Source organism: Bos indicus, chromosome 29 (genome assembly GCF_029378745.1).
Source record: "Bos indicus isolate NIAB-ARS_2022 breed Sahiwal x Tharparkar chromosome 29, NIAB-ARS_B.indTharparkar_mat_pri_1.0, whole genome shotgun sequence".
NCBI classification, from domain to species: domain Eukaryota; kingdom Metazoa; phylum Chordata; class Mammalia; order Artiodactyla; family Bovidae; genus Bos; species Bos indicus.
Genome location: NC_091788.1, coordinates 26,846,995 through 26,872,472, shown reverse-complemented (window position 1 = coordinate 26,872,472; position 25,478 = coordinate 26,846,995). Strand labels below are relative to the sequence as shown.

General features: G+C 46.3%; 2 protein-coding genes and 1 non-coding gene across 4 annotated transcripts; 2 read left to right on the top strand and 1 right to left on the bottom strand.

The window, feature by feature from the left end:
* Positions 1 to 1,790: 1,790 nt before the first annotated feature.
* LOC109554400 (serum amyloid A protein) lies at positions 1,791 to 4,999 on the bottom strand. Its single transcript, XM_019954856.2, has 4 exons — positions 4,932 to 4,999; positions 4,438 to 4,529; positions 2,469 to 2,607; positions 1,791 to 2,074 (listed from the first exon to the last, which is right to left on the bottom strand). Exons 2-4 carry the CDS (start codon positions 4,523 to 4,525, stop codon positions 1,909 to 1,911), a joined length of 393 nt encoding a protein of 130 aa, XP_019810415.2. The 5' UTR covers positions 4,526 to 4,529; positions 4,932 to 4,999; the 3' UTR covers positions 1,791 to 1,908.
* Positions 5,000 to 12,185: 7,186 nt separating this feature from the next.
* On the top strand, positions 12,186 to 23,253 carry LOC109554401 (serum amyloid A protein). Of its 2 annotated transcripts, none has more exons than XM_019954858.2 (4): positions 12,186 to 12,303; positions 20,523 to 20,614; positions 22,442 to 22,580; positions 22,970 to 23,253. In XM_019954858.2, exons 2-4 carry the CDS (start codon positions 20,527 to 20,529, stop codon positions 23,133 to 23,135), a joined length of 393 nt encoding a protein of 130 aa, XP_019810417.2. In that variant the 5' UTR covers positions 12,186 to 12,303; positions 20,523 to 20,526; the 3' UTR covers positions 23,136 to 23,253. The 2 variants fall into 2 exon arrangements, with proteins under 2 accessions (XP_019810417.2, XP_019810416.2); XM_019954857.2 differs by lacking the exon at positions 12,186 to 12,303 and adding an exon at positions 20,054 to 20,118.
* TRNAC-GCA (transfer RNA cysteine (anticodon GCA)) lies at positions 12,415 to 12,486 on the top strand. The gene has a single exon. It is a non-coding gene; the product is annotated as a tRNA-Cys (tRNA).
* Positions 23,254 to 25,478: the final 2,225 nt, after the last annotated feature.

The following is a 25,478-nucleotide window of genomic DNA, read 5'->3' as shown; positions in this document are numbered from 1 at the left end:
TTTATCATTAAATATCAGGTTTTTTAACCTGTTCATGAACTTCGTATAAAGTATACACTCTTGTGGAAGTCTTCTTCTCAATATAATAATTTGAGAAACAGTCGTGTTTATTCTGTCCCCTTTATTGCTGAATAGAAGTCCATTGTACAGACATGTCACAGTTTGTTTACCCACTCTTCATTTGATGGGCATTTGGATTGTTTGCAGTTTGAGGCAACATTTCTCCCATGCCAACTGGGCCTGATGTTAATCTGTCAGTAGAGGGCTCTGGAGGGACAAGTAGGATTTACCGCCATCTCTTCCAGGTCCCGTGTCCTTCCTTCCATCCAGCTCCTCATGCACAGGACACCCACTGGCACTCTGGAGTTTTTATGTTATTCCCAGCCACTGAAGTTTCCCAGCAATTGCTGTGGCCTCACAGCTGGATTCCCAAGGTGTTCAGCAACATTCTGTCTCCCTAACAATACATTAATACCACAGACTAGGTGGCTTCAACCAGAGAACTTCATTCCTCACACATCTGCAGGCTGGAAAGTCCAGGACCAAATTGCAAACCAACTTGGTCCCTGGCGGGAGCTCTCTTCTTGGTCAGTGGATGGACACCATCTTGTTGTGTCTTTACAGGAGAAAGAGAAAGCTAGCTCTCTGACGTCTCTAACATTATAAGGATCCTAATCCTTCCAGCCCAGGCTTCCACACTTATGACCTCATTTAACCTTATTTACTTCTTTGATCTGAACAGCTCCATTAGGAGTTGGGCTTCAACATAGAAATTGGGGAGGGGGGACACATTCAGTCCGAAGCACTGCCCTTTCCACGGCTGGCTTCCAGGGAGCTCAGAGGCCTTCTAACCCTGCCCCATGTGTGCTGCCTTAAGGTGAGTTCACAGGAAACCGCAGCTGCATGCCCAGTGAGTTCAACTGCACCCCTGAGTGGTTCCATACCAAGCTTCATGGGTACAGGGGGGACATCTTACTTGTCAGCTTTGGATTGGGACACCAGCAATCTTTATCAGCCTTCCCATGGGCTACAGGCTTCCCAACAAGATCAAAACCTCAGCTTTCTGTATTTCTTAATCTCTTAGTAGTTAATCCTACAACCAGTTAATAATACCTTGTTTGAAAATTTCCCCTTATAAATCACTAACTGGTTTCTGGACACTCACTTACAGAAGTAGACTCTCTGTCCTGCTCTCTGCCCACTAATATTTCTGCAAGTAAGCTAGTTAAAATAAGAAGCTATGAGGAAACATTCACAAGCGAGGAGGCTCGATGTCTTCATTTAGGCTTCAAATAAGACCAGAAAATATAAACTAGCAGGAAACAGTGCTGGAGGGAGTTCCGAATGGCACAGAAAGAAGCTGGTTCATAGATGGGTTTCTAAGAGCTGCTGAGAAATGAACAGGAGATCAAGGTGGCAGTTTCTGGAGCAGGATTCCACCGTCCAGTCCTCCTAGGGCTGTGTCCATGCCCCACACAGAGAGCACCGAGGACAGGCCAGGGGACTAGACCCCACGACAGTGAAGGGGACAGGACACAACTGCAGGGAGTGAGAAGGCCTGACTGAGAATGGCCTGGAAATGGCCCCCGTGTCACCAGAGGGGCCTGGAGAGGGAGCGGGTCTGATTAGGGAAGGATGGAGAGGGCGTCTGTCCTGAATGATGCTGAGATTGTGTGCCAGAACCAAACACACGTCTGAAGGCACAAGCTCAGCCTTCATGTTGGTGTCCGGCCATCAGTCCTGGAACTAACAGGATGTCCTTATACCAAGAATGACACACAGTCTCAGTATTCCATCTCTTGAGCATTTATTAGATCTGCTGCCTTCCGAGGACAGAGAACTCTCTAGGTCAGCGTCCCTGCCCTTGGGGACTCACATCCCCATCTCCTGAGCAGAGGGAGAGGCAGCTCAGTACTTGTCAGGCAGGCCAGCAGGTCTGAAGTGGTTGGGGTCTTTGCCGCTCCGGCCCCATTCGTTGGCAGCCTGGTCGGCCCTCGAGTCCTCCTGACCCTGGCCACTGGTCGTACCCTTAAACAGAGGGTCTGTGAATCTCTGAATATTTTCTCTGGCATCACTGGAAAGGAGGAGGGCAGGGAGGGGATTAATCCAGGACTATGAGCCACAGCCTCACCCCTCCCATCTCTCCTCTTTCCAAGGGATCAATGACTCTGAGAGGAGCCAAGGAAAGAGGGGCTACAACCCTGCGGTCCCCAGGCACTACCACCTCAGCACAAGTCCCCTGTATGTTGGGTGAACAGCACCCATAGAGGGAGGGTGGAGAGTCGCCAGTCTCACCAGCCTTGCTCTGCTCTTCAGCCCCTCAGACCTCACACTGGGCACTGGAGGGTATTTAATAGTAGGAGGGCCCACAGCCCTACTGGAAAGTTCTCCAAGGCTTAGCCTCTCCAGGTTGTCCTAAGCAGCCAAGCTCTGCTCACCCATCCCTGCATCCCCAGGGACCCTGGTACCTGATCACTTTAGCAGCCCAGGCGCCCCCCGGTCCTCTTTGGGCAGCGTCATAGTTTCCGCGGGCGTGGAAGTATTTGTCTGCACCCTTGTAGTTGGCTTCTCTCATGTCAGAGTAGGCTCGCCACATGTCTTTAGCCCCTGGAAAGCAAAGCACATGGAGTAAGGATTATCAGGGGAGAGAAAACGGTGACACAGCTTACAGAAGAATCAAGGAATGAAACATCTTCCACCAACTCGGTTTCAGCCTGTGGTCATAGCACCACGGATGCCGTAGGGTGAGAAGAGCATTCCTTATGCCCAGTTGCCTGCTCCTGGTACTGGAACGAGAGTCATTGGGGTGGGGTAGGGGAGGGGCTACAGTTGTGGGACCTGTTTGTCTGACCCCTGTGATGCTGTCTCTGCTGCATCTCAATGAGGGCTCTACCTGATATGTTTAAGGACAGAGGGAGTTATTACAGGACAGGATTCCTCAACAGCATTCTATTGAAACTTGAGACCAGGTACATTGTTGCTGTTCAGGGCTGTCCTGGATATTATAACATGTCTAGCAGCATCCTTGACCTCTCAAACTATTCCCCAGTGTGACAACCAAAAATGCACCCAAACATCACCAAACGTCCCCAGGACACAAAGTTGCCCTGGGTCCAGAACCACTGTTGTAGACAAAGCTGCATAGGATAAGCTCCAGGGCATGTGGGTGAGTGAGGAGGTGACATGCGAGACAGATTCTGAGAAAGGGGCAGACATACAGCTCCTCTGCTCTGACACCTAAGAAATGTGTTTCTGCCTCAGGAAAGGATCAACTGTGACTTGATTCCCCTGCCTGTTAGGTGAGTGAACGGAATCCTGAGAACTCTCCAGTGGACAGTACTGATGATGTGGGCTGCTTGAGGCAGTGGGTCTTTTCCTCAGCCTGGCTGCACTTTCCAATCATCTGGGGAGACACTGAAAGTCCCCTGAGCCCTCACAGCCCAAGCCAATCACCTCCCCATCTCTGGGCTGGTCTCAGGCAGCAATAGTTTTCATGGCCCCCCAGGTGACTCCAAACTGCAGCCAAGATTGCTCAGCCCTCGGCTTGAGGAAGTGGTGCTGGGAGAAGTCTACTCGGTGAGAGCCTTGGCCTCAAACACAGCTGGGTTCCCACCTCTGTCCTGCCACCTGCTGATGGGCACTCAGTCCCTGGGCGATGGACTCGGATGCTCTAAGCCTCAGTTTTCTCCCCTTTCGGTGGAGGAAGATGCCCCCTCAAGGAGGTTTTCTGCAGGTAAGTAGGTGACCAACTGTCCCAGCTTGACCAGAACTGCCCCTGTCTTCGTGGACCTGGCCCAGTTAGTGCTGCTAGTGTCCTGGAAAACTCCCCAGCCCTGGGCAGAGCAAGAGAGTGGGTCACTTGATTTGTGTGAAAGGGCTGAGTTCCTGGTGGAGGCTTTCATATGATATTAGGTGCCCCCCCGCCATCCCACACATACACACACCTTTATTTTTTGTAAGTTTAACAGCTCGGAAAGGGTAGGAAATAGACTAAAGCAGGGACAGTGTCACTGAGTATAGGAAGGACCGACAAGGTGTTCTGAAGGTCTCTGAATTGTCCAACTAGGAAATGGAAGGAAGGAAGAGAGGAAGGGAGGGAGGGAGGGGCAGGGATGGAAAGACAGGAGAGGAGAACAGATGGACCGCTTTCACCCTACTTCGTGCAACTGGTCTGAGGGAAAGTTCGTTCCATTTCAGAATTCTTTTGTGTCTTCCACTCAAACTGCTATTTCAGCTGGAAATGATGCGCGTTCTTTCTCTAGTACCTGATGGACATAAATCCTGTGCTTTTCAAACTCTCTGAAAAAAGCTCCCCCAACACCTGGCACATTCTACCACATACGGGAACACCTCCTAGGACCGCAGCTCCAACCCTCAGGGTTGTTTAGGGTGAAGCCTAGAGGCCCAAGAATGCCATTGCCCCTCCATCGGCCTTACCTTCATAAGCCTCACCAAGGAAGGACATCCACTGGCTGTGGACTCCCAGCACCAAGGAGCAGAGAATGAGGCCTGTGAAGAGCTTCATTGTGCTGAAAGGAGAGGAGAGGGTCAGGGAGACACGGACAAGCCTCGCACGTCCTCTGCCTGGGGTTTGTGTGTCGAGGAGAGCCTGGCTGTTCATCTCTACTAGACTCAATAGTCCTACTAGGCACACTGCAGTAGGACCTTACTCGCAGCCGCAGGCCCTCAATTCTGAACCCACCAGCCCTGAACCCAAGACTGTCTAAGAGGTCACCCAGATGGCTTTGATGGAAGAAGAGGACCATTGGGTCCAAGCTGTGTCTTACTAAAGCAGCCTTTCGTTAATCAAAAAGCATTTCCCATGAACCACTCTGCCAGGACTGACCATATATAGAGGAAAGAGAAATCAGAAAAATTATGTTTTAAAGTAAGAGTTTTCAAAGAAATGGCTCCTTGAAGTGGTTCCTCACCTGATCCCCAGTGGAGGAGAGCACTAGTCCTTGCCTGCTGCGGAGAGGTGGCTGTATTTATTCTGAGCCATCCCTGGGAGGGACAGGGGTGAGGAGAACAGCTGGTCTGGCGCCCGGGGAGAGTCCCTGCAGGTCATTTCTCCTACATATCTGCAAAGGGTGACTTACCGGACACCAATGGCTGTCCTCATCCACAGGTCATTTCCCTAGTTGTGCAAGCCTGAGAAAATGATGGAGGCCTGATCTGCCTGGTGGCCACTATCGGGAAGACGGCTGTCCTGTCAGCAGTGGAGAGACTGAGGCGGGGACCCTGGGCTGCGGCGCTCCAAGATGGCGGCCTCCAGGCTGCTGGAAGGTGTGTGGTTAGGGATGACGCCTCCAGCCTGGACCTTGCTTTCCTGGTCATTTCCTCAGGATGGTCCCTGCTAGAAACTAAATCCTTTGAGCTCATGTCCAAAGCCCTTGAGCTTCAAAACCGACAGACCAGCCCCAGGGAACCTCATGGGTGCCCTGAGCTCCTTCCACTGCTCCGTGCACCAGTGCTGAGCTGTCAGTTCCAGGGCACAGAAAGCCCTCTCAGTCTCTCAGCCATGCGTTTCATAACAGTCAACACTTACTAATGATTTTTTTTAAGTATAATAAAGTAAGAGAACCTTTTCAACTTGATAAAGGTTAAGTCAATGATCTATAGCAGCAGTTGTCACAGTGTATTCTCTGCAAACCTGAGGATCTCTTACGACCCTTTCAGGGGGAGTCTATGATATCAGAACTATTTTCACAATCATATTCAACAGTAATAATCTTTTCCTTTTTCATTCTCATTTTTTCATGAATGTACTGGGTGTTAAACGTTTATTGATACACTTTTAGATTTCTGCATTCAACTGACCTTTAAGAAACTACCACTTGTCAAGTTCTGGTATCATATCAAAGAATAGCCTGAATTATCTTAAAACTGTTAAAATGCTCTGCCCTTTTCCATCTGTGTTTCTGTGTAAGGTTGAATTTTTTTCACCTTATTTGGGTTCATACTTCAACCCAAATAATGTATTATGACAGATCGAGTGCAGGGTCAGATGTGAGAACCCAGCTATCTTTGATTAAGTCAGATATTTTTTTTTTAATTTTTAATGTAAACTTACTATATTTGTTATCATTTTTTTGTTTTGGAAAAAGATTATTTTCATTAAAATATATTATTTATGTTAACATAATGGATTTATTATTATCTTTATTTATTTGACCATTTATTAGACACTCTGCAAATAGTTTTTCATAAATTAACTTTTTATGAAGTTTTCATAAAACTTCATAATATCATGAATGATATATTATTGTGTTTCAATATTCTTTAACATTTTTTTCATTCTAGTGTGATAAATCCTGATAAGAGTCTCCATAAATAAAAGTTCTTTGAGGTCTTCAATAATTTTTAAGAGTATGATGGGACCCTAAGGCCAAACAGTTTGAGAATCATTGCTCTACAGCAGATATTATATGTAAAAAAAAAAAACCTTCAGGTGCATTCTCAAGAAGGCCAAAGATAAGACATGGATTCCTCTTCAGATCAACTAATTTCACATTCTCCTGGAGGACCCACTGCTAAGACAAGAAACAGGAGGAGGGTAAGAAATGGAAGAGAAGAAATGAAACCATCATTATTTCAAGATGATACAACCTTTTACATAGAAAATCCATAAGCATAAATTGGACAGAGGACGCTGGTGGGCCACAGTCCACGGGGTTGCAAAGACTTGAATATGACTGAACACGTGTGCATAACAAAGCCTTTCAGAGAATTCAGTGAGATTGCCATGTTTCACATAAAAAAATCAATTGTATTTCTCTACACTAATTTTTAACAGCTAAAAAATACAACACAAAATAGCATCAAAGCATTAACTATCTAGGCAAAAAGCTTTAAAAATACACCAATATTTATAGAACAAATTTAAGTTTGTTAAGGGATAAAAAGTGGAGATGTGGGAATGTCATGTTCATGGAGAGGATGTTAGTAAAGATGTCAGTTCTCCTTGGATTAATATATAAATTCAGTTCAGTGCTAATCAAAAATTCCCAGGGGAATTTTTTTAGGAACCCAACAGATTTATTCTTTATGGATGAATGAAGGGCCATGAATAATGATGCCAATTAAAAAATAAGAGCCAAGAGGGGACATGCCCTAGTCTCTGAGTTGCATGAGCTTGAGATTTAGCCCAAGTGGGGAGACAATTCTGAATGCTGTGTCTGTGTCTTCAGGTCAGAGGGGGCATCCCTGGGGCCGTGAGAACTGAGAGCTGTTTGTAGTGCCAGTTATGTTCAAAATAGGCATCAGGGAAGGGGATCCTCACAGCTTTAAAGATCCTTCTCCCCCCGGGTCTGGATGAAATAATTTCACATCAAGTAATGGGTGCCCACGGAGAAGTGTGTGCACCATCCCCTGCTTCACCATCCTAAGGGGAATGTTAAAATGGTGTTGGGCCACACCTGGGGATGATTCACGCGAGATGGGACCGAGAAGGTGAGGACCCAGTAGGCATGCTCTTTCACCCTCCCTGCACCAGTGCGAGCAGTGTGGCCAGCACTCTGTGGTGTCCAGGAACAGGTTTGTTACTTGAGGTAGGGAGCAGGCCAGGGAAAGAGGAGTGTGAATAGTGAATGGAACACACTGGGGAGTGAAGGTTCCCCTGGGATGGATACAAGCAGGAGGTGGAGGAGTTAGAGAGTGTACTGTCTGGGTTGTGATTGTGGAGAGGCAGGCTGGGGGCAAAAATGTGTAAAAGTTGAGAAAAAAGGAGGCACTTGTACTTATCTGATGAGAACTCTAGAACATAGCAGAACCTGCCATGGAGAGGTCACTAGATTCTTGACCACTCTGCAGAGGAGGAAGAATGGACTGCTGGGTTGACTGAGACTAGAGACAGTTAGGTCAAAGAAGCGAGATTCCAGGGATTTTAACACGACAAAGCAAGCCAAGCAAGGCTCCAACATCCACTGGCAAGGGCCTCATACAGTCTGGCTCATTTAATGGCAGCAGGAGGCCTGAGTCATTCCAAGGGTGCCTCAGAAGTTGTGTTAATTGCATTATTCTGTTCTGTATCTGTGTTTTTGATGCTTTCACATTCTGGGGACTCCCTGACCCTGGAGGGACTGCTTTTTCCAGAGGTAGCCAATTCTTAGAGATCAGTAAAGTAACCTGTAATAGTAAACTAACCTGTGAGTGAGCCTTTTCTATGGAAACCAATCAAGTCAGTCATACCTCAACCACCTCCTTTAAGGGGCTCTCACACTCTGGGTGTCTATCTACCTGCCCTAATTGCTCCAGAGCCAGGTAGTAGACAACCAGAAACCAGCCCCTATGCCAAGAGCCAGCTGGAGGTGTTCAAACTAGCTAACCCTGCTCACCCTGCTTCACTGTTCTTCCCACAGAAACCGCAATAAAGCCATTTGCTCATGCTTTCCCCCACTCTTTCTGTCCCCTGACCTCTGGGCGCTTTCTCATGTGGTCACCTTCTTCCCACTTGGCGTGGTGTGCCCCCTTCTTCAGGAATCTGTAACACACTCTTTTTAGTGGCAGCTGCCTTCTGATCTGTTGGCTTTACCATACCCAAATATTCATTGGAAGGACTGCTGCTGAAGCTGAAGCTCCAATACTTTGGCCACTTGATGCGAAGAGCCAACTCATTAGAAAAGATCCTGATGCTGGGAAAGATTGAAGTCAGGAGGAGAAGGGGATGACAGAAGATGAGATGGTTGGATGGCATCACTGACTCAATGGACATGAGTTTGAGCAAACTCTGGGAGATGGTGAAGGACAGGGAAGCCTGGCATGCTGCAGTCCATGGGGTTGCAAAGAGTTGGACATGACTGAACAACAATAAACCATACCTGAATAATAATAATAAAATCTATGTTTTAAAACAAAAAACTTACTGTTACAAGTATTTCAAACAGGAAAAAGGGCCAAAATGTTGAAAATAGGAAAAAAAAAGAAAAGAAATAACAAAAAACCCTGCACACATCATCAGTGGAAAGGGAAACCTCTTGAGTCAGCCAGGCAGGAAGCCTGGTTGAAAGAGGATGAGATGTTAGCCCTGAGGCCTTAAAGGAAGTCAGGTCTCACTGGAGATGGGATGGGGTTAGGGTGAAGGTCTGAGCAAACACAAAGTATTTCCTTGCCTCAGTGATGATTCCCTGTCTGTCTGAGGACTCCCACAGGATTAGAGGTGGGGAAAGGGACAGTCCTAGGGGAAGTTGGGAACCAGATTTGGCAGATGCTGTAGCCAACTGGACCACAGGAAGCCATGGGCTATTTTTCCTTGATCTTGAGACCCTCTCCCTTGTCCAAATGCTGCTAATTCCAGGCCTTTCTCAAGTGTACACGTACTGGAGGTGGACACCTCTGTGTGCCAAGAAGGGCAGGTATGCCAAGCAGAAGCTCACGTCATCATTGCCCCTAGTCTTTCTTTGAGTGACACCTGTCCCAGCTTCTCTTCCGACCTGGAGTCTCCTTGCTGCAAGTTCCTCATCCCTGGGAGTAACTGTTGGCTAGTTTGAACACTTTCAGCTGACTCTTGGCATAGGGGCTGGTTCTTGGCGTAGGAGCCTGGAGCTCCTGAAGCAGGCCGGGGGCTTCGGAAAAGTGGGGGCTCTACTTTGGGCAGTGTGCCCATCTAGCAAGTCTACCAAGCATGCACTGCTGCGGGTATGAAAAGACACTTTGTGCAAGAGAGATGTGAGTCTCTGTTTAGGCTGAGAATCAACTTGGTCCAAAGTAAATTTCAGAGCCAATCACTTGGAACTGGATGTACTTTTTTGTTTATTGAACCACTGTGTTGTAAATCATGTTTCCAGAAGAAAGACTAAGGGAAACCAGGGAGTTCCAGGATATTAGGACACAGGGAGCTAAAAAAGTATTTTGCTAATTAATCATATTGTGGCAGATTCTTCCAGTAAATGTAAAAGTTCGACTTTGTTCAATCATAATCAGTATATGTCATGTTAGATTTTCCTGGCAATGAATATAGAAGAGAAAGGAGTCTCTTTTTGAAATAACATTTTTATTGTTCATCTAGAATTAAAATTTTTCTATTTTATAAAATTGAAAAACATGTTTAATAACCTAGATATTTGAAGAGACTAGCAAGTACAGAAGGTTTAATATGATTCATAAGATGTACTTAGTGTTAAACACTTGAAACTTAAAAATAAGATGAATTATTGGGACTTAAAAAATTTCCCCTCTCATCACTTATGTGTGAAATCTAAACTATGACACAAATGAATTTATTTACAAAATATAAATGGACTCACAGATATAGAAAAGAAACCTAGTTACCAAAGGAGAAAGAGGGGTGGGGGGAAGGGATAAATTAGGAGTTTGGGATTAGCAGATACACACTACTATATTTGGGGTTTCCCTGTTGGCTCAGTGGTAAGGAAGATCCCCTGGAGAAGGAAATGGCAACCCACTCCAGAATAATTGCTTGGGGAGTCCCATGGACGGAGGAGCCTGGCAGTGTATAGTCCACGAGGTAGCAGAGTTGGACATAACTTGGTGAATAAACAACAACAACTACTATATATAAAATAAACAACAAGGTCCTACTGTATAGCACAGGGAACCATATTCAATATCCCATAATAAACCATAATGGAAAAGAATACAAAAAAGATTGTATATATATGCATAAAAAAAAATACATATGTATATAACAGAATCATGTTGCTATATACCAGAAATTAATGCAATATTGTAAATCAACTCTACTTCAATAAAAACAACAACATCAAAATTTCCCCTCCCCAAATGAGTTCTTGATTTCACCAGTACTGCACAATTCCATAAGAGATTTGGGGTTTTGAATTGTCAGTAACTCAGTACTCCCTTTTGCAAGTGTTTAAAAAGAAAGAAAATAAAGTATCTTAAAACACAATCAGAGCCTTTTTTGTACGTTGTATGAAGAGACAGCATCAGTTGCTGACTCTCAGCGTGGCCTGTTGCTGATGGTGGGCTGGTGACATAATCCCAGCATGTTCCTCAATACCTATCCTTTATCTTGACCCATTCCATCAGTTAGAGACCAGGAGGCTTCAGAAGAGCAATAGCCTCAACCAGCAGCAGCCTTTGGGGGAAGAGACTCAGAATTAAGTACAGACAGGTTCGAATGGGAAGTTCCTGGTGCCTGGAAAAAGCAGATTCTATGCTAGTAGGAACGTGTTCTCTCTTCATGAGAGTTTGTGGGCTTGGCAAGAAGGGACGCACACCAAACAGAATTAGGAGTCCATATCCTTAATTAAATCGGTGGTCTTTTTACATGTGTAATGGTGAGCTTGCTAAGCAGAAGAAACAGGAAGAAAATAATTTCCCCCATCTTCCCTACTGCAGTAATGGAGAGCCCGCTGGCTGGAGGAAATAAAGGGGCAGTTTCCTGTAGCAGCTGAGCTATTCTTCATTTTATGAATTTTAAGGCAGACAGGATGGGAATGAGTAATGAAGTTAGCATCTGAGGACTGTTGTTCCTTGGGAGGAGATAATTTTATGGTGATTAGTGACACCTTGCCTTCCCTTTTCTTTCACTATACTTTTTGTACATAATCTTTCCCTTTTATTAATTGGAATCTAACTGATTTTATAATCAAATAAATAAGAGCTTTCTCTCTATGCATGTATAATCATTTCCCCCAATTACAAGTCTCATTTTCATGAAGGCATAGCCTGGATCTGGTTATTTCTTGTCCCCTCTCCCTGCAACATGTGCCCAACATCTAGCGTAGTGGCTGTTGCATTGAAGGTTGGATGAATGAATAAAAGAATGAACATGTCATTGTAGAAATTCTAAAAACCCAGAATAAGATGAACATTTACCACTACCTAGAAGCACAGATATTGTTTGATGTGCAAATTCCTAGGTTCTGTTTCACACTGAGAGAATGTCTTTTAACAAACATGGGATCATATTCTATTTCACTTTTTTCCCCTTAGATGTTAATTATGCTTCTCCAGGTCAGTAAACACTCTTCCACAGTATGAGTATCTGACAGAGTGGAAGTCATTCTAGGTGTGCCCAAATCCATGGCTTGGCTCTTAATGCTGCTTCCAAGCCCAGGTGGCTGGGTTTTAGGGTCTGTGATGGGAACTCTGTGTCACAATCTGTACTGGGAAGGTATACTGGTGTTTTGTAATGAGGCTTTCTATCAGAGATAAGCATGGGAAATGGAAAGGGCAAAGTTCTGGTTTCTGCTGTCTGAAGCTGAGGTCGCTGTGTCCAGTGGTGTTCTCCCAAACCAAATCATCCAGCCTGGAATTACTGTAACTTATCTTTCATATTTTTAAGAGGTACACCACTCCTCAGAAGAGAGCATTGCTCAGGTATGGGGGCAAGGGGCTGGAGTAGAAAGAGCATTGACCAAGGCATTGTGTGTATACTTGGTTTTGGTACTTGAGTGAGCCATTTATAGTCTCTAAAGCTTCTCTATGGCTTCCCTGGTGGCTCAGAGGATAAAGCGTCTGCCTGCAATGCAGGAGACCCAGGTTCGATCCCTGGGTTGGGAAGATCCCATGGAGAAGGAAATGGCAACCCACTCCAGTATTCTTGCCTGGAGAATCCCATGGACAGAGGATCCTGGCGGGCTACAGTCCACGGGGTCGCAAAGAGTTGGACATGACTGAGCGACTTCACACACACACACACACACACACATACACAAAGCTTCTCCATAGAAAGAAGTTTGGAAGTGGACTGTTTCATTTTTAAATAATTTATTGGAGGATAGGTGATTTACAACGTTGTGTTAGTTTCAGGTGTACGGTAAAGTGAATCAGTCACACATACATCCACTCTTTAAAAGATTCTTTCCCCATATAGGTCATTACAGAGTACTGAGGTGAGTTCCCTGTGTTACGTGTGTGTGTGTGTGTGTGTGTGTGTGTGTGTGCGAAGTACCTTGAGTCATGTCTGATGCTTTATGACCCCATGGACTGTAGCCCACTATGCTCCTCTGTCCATGGGATTCTCCAGACAAGAATACTGGAGTGCGTTGCTCTGCTCTCCTCCAGGGGATCTTCCTGACCCAAGGATCTAACCACGTCTCTTATGTCTCCTGCATTGGCAGGAGGGTTCTTTACCACGAGCGCCACCTGGCAAGCCCGTGCTATTAATAAGTCCTTATTAGTTATCCATTTCATATACAGTAGTGTTTATATGTCAGTCCCAGTCTCCCAATTTATCCCTCCCCACCTCTATCCCTGGGCTTCCCTAGTAGCTCAGCTGGTAAAGAATCTGCCTGCAGGACAGGAGACCCTATTTTGATTCCAAGGTCAGGAAGACCCCCTGGAGAAGGGACAGACTATCCACTCCAGTATTCTTGGGCTTCCCTGGTGGCTTAGACAGTAAAGAACCCACCTGCAACGTGGCAGACCTGGGTTCGATCCCTGGGTTGGAAAGATCCCCTGGGGTAGCAAATGGCAACCCACTCCAGTATTCTTGTCTGGAGAATCCCATGGACGGAGGAACCTGGTGGGCTACAGTCTGCGGGGTCACAGAGTCGGACACAACTGAGCGACTAAGCACGCATGCACCTCTACCCCGTGGTAACCATAAGTTTGTTTTCTACATCTGTAACTCTATTTCTGTTTTGTAGATAAGTTTATTTCTATGGAAGTGGATTTTTTCTTAATGAGTAAAGGAGAGACATTCCCAGGAGATCTGGTATACATGTGAGAAAGAATGAATTGACTGTGACTCTAAAAAAGATGAATTCATAGATAAACAAAGCACCCTTGTCCTAAGGAGAAAATTGGGATTCCCTTCCCAGTAATCAGAGATCTCAAAAGGTAGAAACACCTGGCCGATTAGACCTATGGACACCAAGCTTGAATACTGTGTGTCAGTTTGAAAGACCAGCTTCTTACTTATAAATGTTTCATGTGTTGGGAGTATACCTTACCTACCCTCACTGATCTCTGTTTTCTATCTTCCTCCTCTGTTGCTCCATTCTCTCTAGAACAATGGTCCCCCATCTTTTTGGCACCAGGGACCAGTTTCATGAAAGACAATTTTTCCGTGGACCAGGGCAGGGTGGTGGTGGTTTCAGGATAATTCAAGCGTATTACATTTATCATGCACTTTATTTCTATTTTTGTTACATCAGCTCCACCTCAGATGATGAGGCATTAGATCCCAGAGGATGGAGAACCCCTGCTCTAGAACTTCTGTTAATAGGAGGAGGGGGAGATCAGAAAGGCATCCCCATTGTTTCATTTTACAGTCCTTTTGCACTTTGGGGGATGGGAGGTGGTTTCCTATGAGCTCATAAGTATCTGCCTTCCATGGCACGGCACCTCCATCAGCCCAAAGCAATAAATGATCCTGGCCTGCTGTCACTGAACAGTTGTCTAAACTGCTATTTCCTTTACCCCTGTTCTCCCGTCCCTGTTTTCACATCACAAAAACTATGCGCTCCTTGAGCAAAGAGCCTCAGACCTCTTTACACTCTTCCTACCCTTCCTCTGAGCCCTGGGCAAGAAGGCTCTGTGGAGAGTACTCCCCTTTATTTTTGCCTGTTTCCTTTCCCCATTACAAAATCCTGAAACTTGCCTTCCCCATGTCGATTCTGCTTTATTGTCACCGTCTTCCATGGGGCACACCTCCTGCAATCCTGAACGATAGAATTGGAAAGAAGGGGCTCCATCCTTTTTTCTCCTTCACTGTCATTTCCACAGATTTTACTCCCCATGTACTTTGGAGTGTTTTCTCCTAAGTCCTAGTCTTTCCTACTCTCTCTCCAGCTTTACCAATGTTATCTACATAAGTGATTTCCAAAACAGGGAGATTTGACATAGGCATTCCTAAAGTCTACCCCAAACTTGCTGAATCAGAACCTTCAAGATTCTGGCCCAGGAATCTGCATACTTAAAATGCTCACAGGATGCTTCTGAAATAGACAATCCGATTAGCAATGTTTGGGGACAAAGTATGTCTCCATTATATTTGCTGCTATCAGCATGTTATCTCATGTTATCTCATGTTATCTCATGTCACTCACAATGCCCATTTCTACATATTTGCTGCCAATACTCTTTAAAAATTTTTTTATTTATTTTTAATTGATTGATGATTGGTTTGCAATATTGCTTTGATTTCTGTCATTCATCGACATGAATTAACCATAGGTGTACCTATGTCCCCCCCTCTTGAGTCTCCCTCCCACCTCCTGCCCATCCCCACCCCCTAGGTTATTACAGAGCCCCAGTTTGAGTTCCCTGAGTCACACAGCAAATTCCCATTGGCTATCTATTTACATATGTTGATGTATTTACTTCTATGCTACTCTCTCCATTTATCTCGCCCTCTCCCTCTTCTTCCCCACCCTTGTCCATAAGTCTGTTCTCCGTGTCTGAGTCTCCATTGCTGCTCTGTGAAGATTCATCAGTACCATCCTTCTAGATTCCATATATATGTGTCAATATATGATATTTGTTTTTTTCTTTCTGACTTACTTCACTCTGTATAATAGGCTCTAGGTTCATTCACCTCATTAGAACTGACTCAAATGCATTCCTTTTTATTGCTGCCAACACTCTTAATGACATTGATTGTACTGAACCTTCCCACATCCTGAAATCTAAGATCTTGCTCTAGCCAAAATCCCAATATGCAAATATCCGGGAGAAAGAATGTTCAGATGAAAAGAACCAAGCCCTTAGGGTGAAATGTGCGTGGAGGGCTTAAAGATTAAAAGACTAGTGTGGTGGACAGAGGGAAGCAAGTGAGAGGAGAGACCTAAGTCATGAGGTGTGAGTGAGACAGAGCAGAAAGCCATTGCAGGGCTTTGGCTTCAGCTGTGGGTGAAACCAAGATCCTCTTGAGCAGAGAGACACATGATTGGTCTTGTTTTTTAAGTCTGGTTGCTATATTGAGGAACAAGGGTGGAAATATGGAAGCCAGTTAGGGTTTCATCACAATAATCCAGTTGATGGTGCAGAATAATAGGATGAAGCTGGAGAGTGTTTGCTTTCTGGATATATATTTTGACAGTAAGTTCAGCCATTCAAATAGGCTGGGATTTCACTACATATACACAATGTCCATATTCATCTCTAAATGACTGATCCTATACCATGTGTATCTTTGTTTCAAAGCTTTTCCATTCTTCCTAACTTCCAAACTCCACCTTCACATGACCTCTACCAGTCTCCTCTTTCATAAACTCATTGATTTAGTCAATAAAAACAAACTTGTTATGGGGGTGGTGCTGCACTAAGTGTTAGAGATACAGCAGATGGCCAGGAAGGCAGACCTAGGTCCCTACCCCTAGGTTTTGTGCTCTGCTGCCAAACTCAGAAATGCAAATAGGCAGAGAGTGATGAGCGATGGGTAAAGGACAGGTGTTCCTGGTTTTCCTCAGTTCTCTGTCCTCCATCTCAAAATACATCTTCCTCATCCTCTCTCCTTTCCTTTCATTATCAGAGAAAGATCTGCTTCTACTACACCAGGGCAACCACATCCTTAGTGGTCCTAACGGAGTCTTGGATCTTGGCGTATATGTTATGTCCATCTTTTACTTTCAGTCACCCTCCCTTTTTAATGCTCTCCCTCTATCCTTTAACCCTCCCTAATCTTTATTTTATTTTTTGATCATGCATGGGCAGAGCCTGATGGGCTGCCGTCTATGGGGTCACACAGAGTCGGACATGACTGAACTGACTTAGCAGCAGCAGCAGCAGCAGTGGGACCTTAGTTCCCCAACCAGAGATTGATCCCATGCTCCCCTGAAGTGGAAACACGGAGTCTTAACCCCTGGACCACCAGCAAGGCCCACTCCCTCATCTTCAAGTGATTCCTCCTTTGACATTTGCATGCATTAATTCATTCAGTAACTCAGCAAGTATTTAATGAGTGGTGATATCCCACTCCCCACTTACTTCAGGTCTGTACTTTGGCAACTGAATGTGCTCAGAGAAAAACACACAACCACGGTGACAAGTCTCACTTTCAATTCATGGTCATTAACCTCGAGCTGCCTTGCAATCCACTACACTTCCTAGCTCGTTCCCTGTGCAGTCTCCTAGACATCTCCTAGACCTCTATCCTGAACTTTCAATACCTCCTCCTCCATTCTCCTCTTAGTTGATGACTTTGCTCCCTATTTCACTGAAAAATGGAAGTGTTTGGAAATAAACTTCCACAAGCTTCCACCACTGAACACACTGATCTACCTGCATTTATTCCCAGATACTTGGCTGTCTCTCTGGCATATAATGTGTGTGGTGTGTGTTCATATCACTATCTAAGGCCAAACTTGGATCCTGAAGAAAACAGTGACACCCATTTCCAGTGAGTGATCGAGTCACATTAAACATTAATATCCATTCAAAAATTTTACTGCTAGCATAGTTTCGTATTATGAGGGTGATAGAAAGTGAAGGCAATATAAACAAACATCCATTTGACATGCCTGTGTGTGTTTCAATAATTGCATCGTCTATAACTTCAGACCATTGTTTACAACCGTCTGTATACAGAATTTCCAGTGCAGGTAGAAAAGACTGTCACCCAGCTCCTTGGATTTGGAAAGAAATGAATCTTAGATGTGTATTTTTTTCCACTTATTCTGTCACCAACATTCCTGTACACTTTATTATGCAAAATTATTTATATAATCTTTAACAAATCTTTTAATTTTTACAATTTATAGGCATATTTGTCGCAATACACAAAGAAAACGGAATTCATGTCCAAATTTCTAAAGTATTAGTGTAGGTTTCGCACAAGACACCCACTAATGGGCTCTTTAATTTTTAAATAATTAGGCAATTGCTGTTTTGTCTTCTATTGTTTAGGTATCCTTGATAGATTGTTAAACAGATTTTCAAATATTTCTGATATTATCTGTAAAAAATTAGCTATTTTTAGTTAATTTTTATTTATTTAAAAGATTAATATGTTTTCTCTTGTAAAATAATTAAGATACTTGATATTCAAAATTTTACTACCCCTGACCCTCCAAAAAACTACTGCTTTCCAACCAACACACTGTCAGGGATGGATTAGATTTAAATAATGAGAGATGTCACTATTTGTATTATATACATATTTACTGATTGCTGCTGCTGCTGCTAAGTCGCTTTAGTCGTGTCCGACTCTGTGCGACCCCATGGACGGCAGCCTACCAGGCTCCTCCGTCCGTGGGATTTTCCAGGTAAGAGTACTGGAGCGGGGTGCCATTGCCTTCTCCGATTTACTGATTACTACAGTATAAACATTATGGGGCTAGGGACATCCAGCACATATAGGAACAACTCAGAAAGTACCTGTAAAATGAATAAAGTCATGAAAGAGTACCTGTTATTCACCAAAGAGTGTGATAAGCACTATAGGTATAAACATGAAGAGACAGACATGGTTTCTGTTAATTTAAGTTTAAATTGGTCCTTGGAAGAGGTTTTTAAAAATAGTCACATAAGGTAACTGGACTTTTAAATTGTTTGCGTTTCCTGTACTTTTTAATCTCCAAAAAAGAAGTCAGCTGTGTTGTCTTAACTGATGATTTGTTGCCCTGATAACAACATTATTATGGATGTCATTGACAATCTTTGGTCCTAAGTGGTATAAATACATATAAGAAATCTTTGTGAAGTCAAAAGAAAATCTTGGCATGTCTCTCTTCTCCCAGATGCTAGATTTTTTAATTCAAACCAAGTTTAAGACTCTGTCTTTCACTTACATTAGCAAACAATGACAAGATAACATTTAATTAAACAGGCAGAGAGTTGAGAGTCAAAAAAAGTAGTATTTGCTGGCCAGTTCAAAAAAACCCCTTGTGGCTAAGATGGTAAAGCAGCTGCCTGCAATGCGGGCGACCCAAGCTCGATCCCTGGGTTGGGAAGATCCCCTGGAGAAAGAAATGGCAACCCGCTCCAGAACTCTTGTCTGGAGAATCCCATGGACAGAGGAGCCTGGAAGGCTACAGTCCATGGGGTCGCAAAGCATCAGACACGACTGAGCGACTTCACTTTCACTTTCTTTCAAAACAATCCAGCAAAGAAAAAAAGAGTCAACTTCCTTTGGTTTCAGGTTTTGTTTGTTTGCTCTGTCTTTAGACAACATAGAACAATGTCAACTTGACTGAGCTACAGTCTCCAGAATTCTCTTTAGAGAATGTTTCTGGTAAGGATGAAGCACAAGCAACATTTTCTTTTGAGAGCTGAAGGCTCTGTTCATACACGTACAGGCCTCATCGGCCAGGACGACACTGCTGATATTTTTGACTCACAGTGACAAGAGGGCAGACGGTGACACCCCAAGCCCCAGCCAGGAAAATGCAGCAGACAAAGAGCTGTCCTCCACCAACCCCAGACAGGGAGCCTGGCCCTTCCCCAGTTGGGCTGCCACGTTCCGTAACCGCTGCTACCTCCCTCTGTGTCCTGTTATGGGCTTCTTAGAGATTACATACTAGCCCCTTGCACCAAACACTCTCACTCCCACTCCGAGGCATCTCCAGGATTGGCTTGGGGAAGCACAAACTCCTCTCTACCAGGATTGCCCCTATCTCGGATCCAGCTTAGATAATATACCTCTTGTCTTCGAGGCTGAGAGGGATTTCAATCGCCTTGGAGCCAAGAGCTCAGCACAGGCACTCAGGGTGGTGGAAGGAGCCCAGACCACCCATGCGATTTGGTGGGGCTGATCTGTCCGTTTTGAGGCTCAAGGGCTTTGGACATGAGCTCAAAGGGTTTAATTTCTGACACACCTTCTGTCTGGCTCATCAGGGACCATGCTGAGGGAATGACCAGGAAAATAACAAGGTCTAGGCTGGAAGAGCATCCTCTAATCACATACCTTCCAACCGCCAAGGGGCCTCCATCCTGGAGCTCCACACCCTTCATGTCCAGATGACCCTGCCTCAGCGCTTCTACCCCTGACAACAGATACCAGGCAGATCAGGCCTCCCTCATTTCCTCAGGCTTGCACAACCAGGGAAATGACCTGTGGATGAGGACGACCATCGGTGTCCAGTAAGTCACCCTTTGCAGATATGTAAGAGAAATGACCTGCAAGGACGTTCCCCGGGCACCAGTCCAGCTGTTCTCCTCACGCCCGACCTCCCAGGGATGGCTCAGTATAAATATAGCCACCACTCCACAGCAGGCAGGGACCAGCCGCTCTGATCCACTGGGGATCAGGTGAGAAACCACTTCAAGGAGCCATTTCTTTGAAAACATTTGCTTTAAAACATAACTCTTCTGATTTCTATTTCTCCAATACACGGTCAGTGCTGGCAGAGTGGCGCAAGGGAAATGCTTTTTGATTACGACAGGCTGCTTTAGTAAGACACAGCTTGGACTCAACTGTCCTCTTCTTCCATCAAAGCCATCTGGGTGACCTCTTAGACAGTCTTGGGTTCAGGGCTGGTGGGTTCAGAATTGAGGGCCTGCGGCTGCAAGTAAGGTCCTATTGCAGTGTGTCCTAGTAGGACCACTGAGAGTCTAGTAGAGATGAACAGCCAGGCTCTCCTCGACATACAAACCCCAGGCGGAGAGGGTGCGAGGCTTGTCCGTGTCTCCCTGACCCTCTCCTCTCCTTTCAGCACAATGAAGCTCTTCACAGGCCTCATTCTCTGCTCCTTGGTGCTGGGAGTCCACAGCCAGTGGATGTCCTTCCTTGGTGAGGCTTATGAAGGTAAGGCCGATGGAGGGGCAATGGCATTCTTGGGCCTCTAGGCTTCACCCTAAACACCCCTGAGGGTTGGAGCTGCGGTCCTAGGAGGTGTTCCCGTATGTGGTAGAATGTGCCAGGTGTTGGGGGAGCTTTTTTCAGAGAGTTTGAAAAGCACAGGATTTATGTCCATCAGGTACTAGAGAAAGAACGCGCATCATTTCCAGCTGAAATAGCAGTTTGAGTGGAAGACACAAAAGAATTCTGAAATGGAACGAACTTTCCCTCAGACCAATTGCACGAAGTAGGGTGAAAGCGGTCCATCTGTTCTCCTCTCCTGTCTTTCCATCCCTGCCCCTCCCTCCCTCCCTTCCTCTCTTCCTTCCTTCCATTTCCTAGTTGGATAATTCAGAGACCTTCAGAACACCTTGTCGGTCCTTCCTATACTCAGTGACACCGTCCCTGCTTTAGTCTATTTCCTACCCTTTCCAAGCTGTTAAACTTACAAAAAATAAAGGTGTGTGTATGTGTGGGATGGGGGGGCACCTAATATCATATGAAAGCCTCCACCAGGAACTCAGCCCTTTCACACAAATCAAGTGACCCACTCTCTTGCTCTGCCCAGGGCTGGGGAGTTTTCCAGGACACTAGCAGCACTAACTGGGCCAGGTCCACGAAGACAGGGGCAGTTCTGATCAAGCTGGGACAGTTGGTCACCTACTTACCTGCAGAAAACCTCCTTGAGGGGGCATCTTCCTCCACCGAAAGGGGAGAAAACCGAGGCTTAGAGCATCCGAGTCCATCGCCCAGGGACTGAGTGCCCATCAGCAGGTGGCAGGACAGAGGTGGGAACCCAGCTGTGTTTGAGGCCAAGGCTCTCACCGAGTAGACTTCTCCCAGCACCACTTCCTCAAGCCGAGGGCTGAGCAATCTTGGCTGCAGTTTGGAGTCACCTGGGGGGCCATGAAAACTATTGCTGCCTGAGACCAGCCCAGAGATGGGGAGGTGATTGGCTTGGGCTGTGAGGGCTCAGGGGACTTTCAGTGTCTCCCCAGATGATTGGAAAGTGCAGCCAGGCTGAGGAAAAGACCCACTGCCTCAAGCAGCCCACATCATCAGTACCGTCCACTGGAGAGTTCTCAGGATTCCATTCACTCACCTAATAGGCAGGGGAATCAAGTCACAGTTGATCCTTTCATGAGGCAGAAACACATTTCTTAGGTGTCAGAGCAGAGGAGCTGTATGTCTGCCCCTTTCTCAGAATCTGTCTCACATGTCACCTCCTCACTCACCCACGTGCCCTGGAGCTTATCCTATGCAGCTTTCTCTACAACAGTGGTTCTGGACCCAGGGCAACTTTGTGTCCTGGGGACGTTTGGTGATGTTTGGGTGCATTTTCGGTTGTCACACTGGGGAATAGTTTGAGAGGTCAAGGATGCTGCTAGACATGTTAAAATATCCAGGACAGCCCTGAACAGCAACAATGTACCTGGTCTCAAATTTCAATAGAATGCTGTTGAGGAATCCTGTCCTGTAATAACTCCCTCTGTCCTTAAACATATCAGGTAGAGCCCTCATTGAGATGCAGCAGAGACAGCATCACAGGGGTCAGACAAACAGGTCCCACAACTGTAGCCCCTCCCCTACCCCACCCCAATGACTCTCATTCCAGTACCAGGAGCAGGCAACTGGGCATAAGGAATGCTCTTCTCACCCTACGGCATCCGTGGTGCTATGACCACAGGCTGAAACCGAGTCAGCGGAAGGTGTTTCATTCCTTGATTCTTGTGTAAGCTGTGTCACCGTTTTCTCTCCCCTGATAATCCTTACTCCATATGCTTTGCTTTCCAGGGGCTAAAGACATGTGGAGAGCCTACTCTGACATGAGAGAAGCCAACTACAAGGGTGCAGACAAATACTTCCACGCCCGTGGAAACTATGACGCTGCCCGAAGGGGACCTGGGGGTGCCTGGGCTGCTAAAGTGATCAGGTACCAAGGTCCCTGGGGATGCAGGGATGGGTGAGCAGAGCTTGGCTGCCTAGGACAACCTGGAGGGGCCAAGCCCTGGAGAACTTTCCTGTAGTCTGTGGGCCCTCCTTCTCTTACCCACCCTCCTGCTCTGTGCCCAGTGTGAGGTCTGAGGGGCTGAAGAGCAGAGCAACTTGGTGAGACAGGCGACTCTCTACCCTCCCTCTATGGGTGCTGTTCACTCAGCACAGGGCTGAGGTGGGCTGAGCCCAGGGAGCCTCAGGGTTGTAGCCCCTCTTTCCTTGGCTCCTCTCAGAGTCATTGATCCCTTGGAAAGAGGAGAGATGGGAGGGGTGAGGCTGTGGCTCATAGTCCTGGATTAATCCCCTCCCTGCCCTCCTCCTTTCCAGTGATGCCAGAGAAAATATTCAGAGATTCACAGACCCTCTGTTTAAGGGTACGACCAGTGGCCAGGGTCAGGAGGACTCGAGGGCCGACCAGGCTGCCAACGAATGGGGCCGGAGCGGCAAAGACCCCAACCACTTCAGACCTGCTGGCCTGCCTGATAAGTACTGAGCTGCCTCTCTCTCTGCTCAGGGGATGGCGAAGTGAGTCCCCAAGGGCAGGGATGCTGACCTAGAGAGTTCTCTGTCCTCAGAAGGCAGCAGATCTAATAAATGCTCAAGAGATGGAATACTGAGACTGTGTGTCATTCTTTGGTATAAGGACAGCCTGTTAGTTCCAGGACTGATGGCCGGACACCAAAGTGAAGGCTGAGCCTGTGCTTGTGTGTTTGGTTCTGGGACAGAATCTCAGCATCATTCAGGACAGATGCCCTCTCCAGCCTTCCCTAATCAGACCCACTCCCTCCCCAGGCCCCTCTGGTTACACGGGGGCCATTTCCAGGCCCTTCTCAGTCAGTCCTTCTCACTCCCTGCAGTTGTGTCCTGTCCCCTTCTCTGTCCCCAAGTCTAGTCCCCTAAGTTTGTCATCAGAACTCTCTGTGTGGGGTCAAGGGACACTGTCCTAGAAGGTGGGACTGTAGAATTCTCTTGGGACTAAGCTATGAGTCACACATCACTTCCCTCCAAACAGGGAAAGAGTGAGACAGAACTCTGTCTCCCCAGGAACTGAGACAGGTACACAGAGGTGCCCAATAAATGTTTGTGGAACTGAACATGTTGATGGAAGCTGGAGTCTTCGAGTCAGACTCGGGAGAAAGGCCTGCTGGCACCATATGGACAGTTAAAGCTCTGTGGAGGACAAGCCTGTGACCACAGGGCCCCAGGAATCCCTGGCGACCTGGACCCTGCCCTGTGCCCACATGAGCCCATTGAGCCCTGGGACTCTCAGGACCCCATTTCTCCTCCTGAGTAAGCCTGTGCTGGGAGAGCACTGGCCATCACGCTGCGCTCCTCAGTGGCCGGGGCCTGACTCTGGCACACGCCTGGGCAGCCCCATCCCCACTTCTTCCGCCCCAGTCACTGTGTTGCTGCCTCAGGCCTCTCTGTGTCCCGATTCTCCACTGCCCAGCCGGTTGCATCCTGACCCAGGGATCTTATCCTGACCTTATCCCCAGGGATCTCTTCCCAAATCAAGAAGGCACATTTGCTTTGGGAAGACGAGTCCCATGACACCTGTCCTGGAAACTGCATCTTAGACTCCAATTATTTCTCATCAACACCAGAGCCTACCCCTGACTCAACTGTTAACTGGTCTCAGCTCATTTAACCTAAGAAATCATTCTCAGATGAGTCTCCCTTACCTTTATCCTCACTATCTTTGGGTCAAACAAAATACTATTTTCACTTCTAGAGTGAATGTCAGCTATATGGATACATACTTCCAATGCAGTTTAAGAGAAGCCTCCTCAGAAGCACAGACCAATGGCGAGCCAAACTCTGGGATGTGGGAAGCTGAGGCATAGTAATTATAGAGGCCGTCATTTTCTTTCATTGTAAATGTTCTAACTCTGTGTGCGTTATTTGATTTACCACAAAGGCTTTGCAGGTCTCAGTTGAAGAAATGAGGCTTGGAGGTAAGTGATCTGGACTTGCTCCAGGTCACACCTGTAGTAGGTGAGCAGCCAGGACTGCAGGCTGGTGTGGCTGACTCCAGGAGAGCAGGGATGTGTTGTCAAGACCGAGAGGTTCAGAGGCGGGAACTCTCTCCTCCCCGGATCTCCAGAGTGAGAGCCCTTGTGCCCAAGAGATGCCTGACTGGTTACAGACACACCACAGCTTGTTCTCATCATGTGAACATTGCCTCGCAGAGTCCTTACCCTCAGTAACTGCTTCCTGAATAAATTCCCACATTGAAAACCCTGACTTCAATCCATGTCACTCTTCATTTCACTCTGGCACCTTTTCCTCTTCTTCTTTATCGTCAAACCTGAGAGTCTGCCCACTTGCATGTTCTGCTCCCTCTTCTGACTCACACTAGAACCCCACCAGTCTGACCTCTGTCCCCACCGCTCAGCAAAACAGCTCTGGTCACCGCTGACCTCTCAGGTGCCAAGACAATCGATGTGTTTCCCTTCCTGTATCAGAAGGACTCTGAGCCACGCTCAGCACAATTGTCCTCTCCCTCCTTTTTGGAAGAAAACAGTATCTATATGTTGATGGCTCTGAAAATTATTTCTCCTCCTGAGAACCTCATTTCCGAGCTCCATGCTTATATATCTGATTTCCCTCTAGACATCTCTGATTTGATGACTTCCAGAGATTTCACACTCAATGTATTCCAAAGGGAGCTCCCATCTCCCCCACCAGAATTCTTCACACTCAGGCCCCTCCATTTAAGTAAATGATCCGATTATTCCCTCTGTTGCTCAGCCCAGAAATTGAGGCATGTCCTTGATGCTTCCCTTCCCTTTACCCCACATCCAGTCCACTAACAAGTTCTGTGATTCAACTTCCA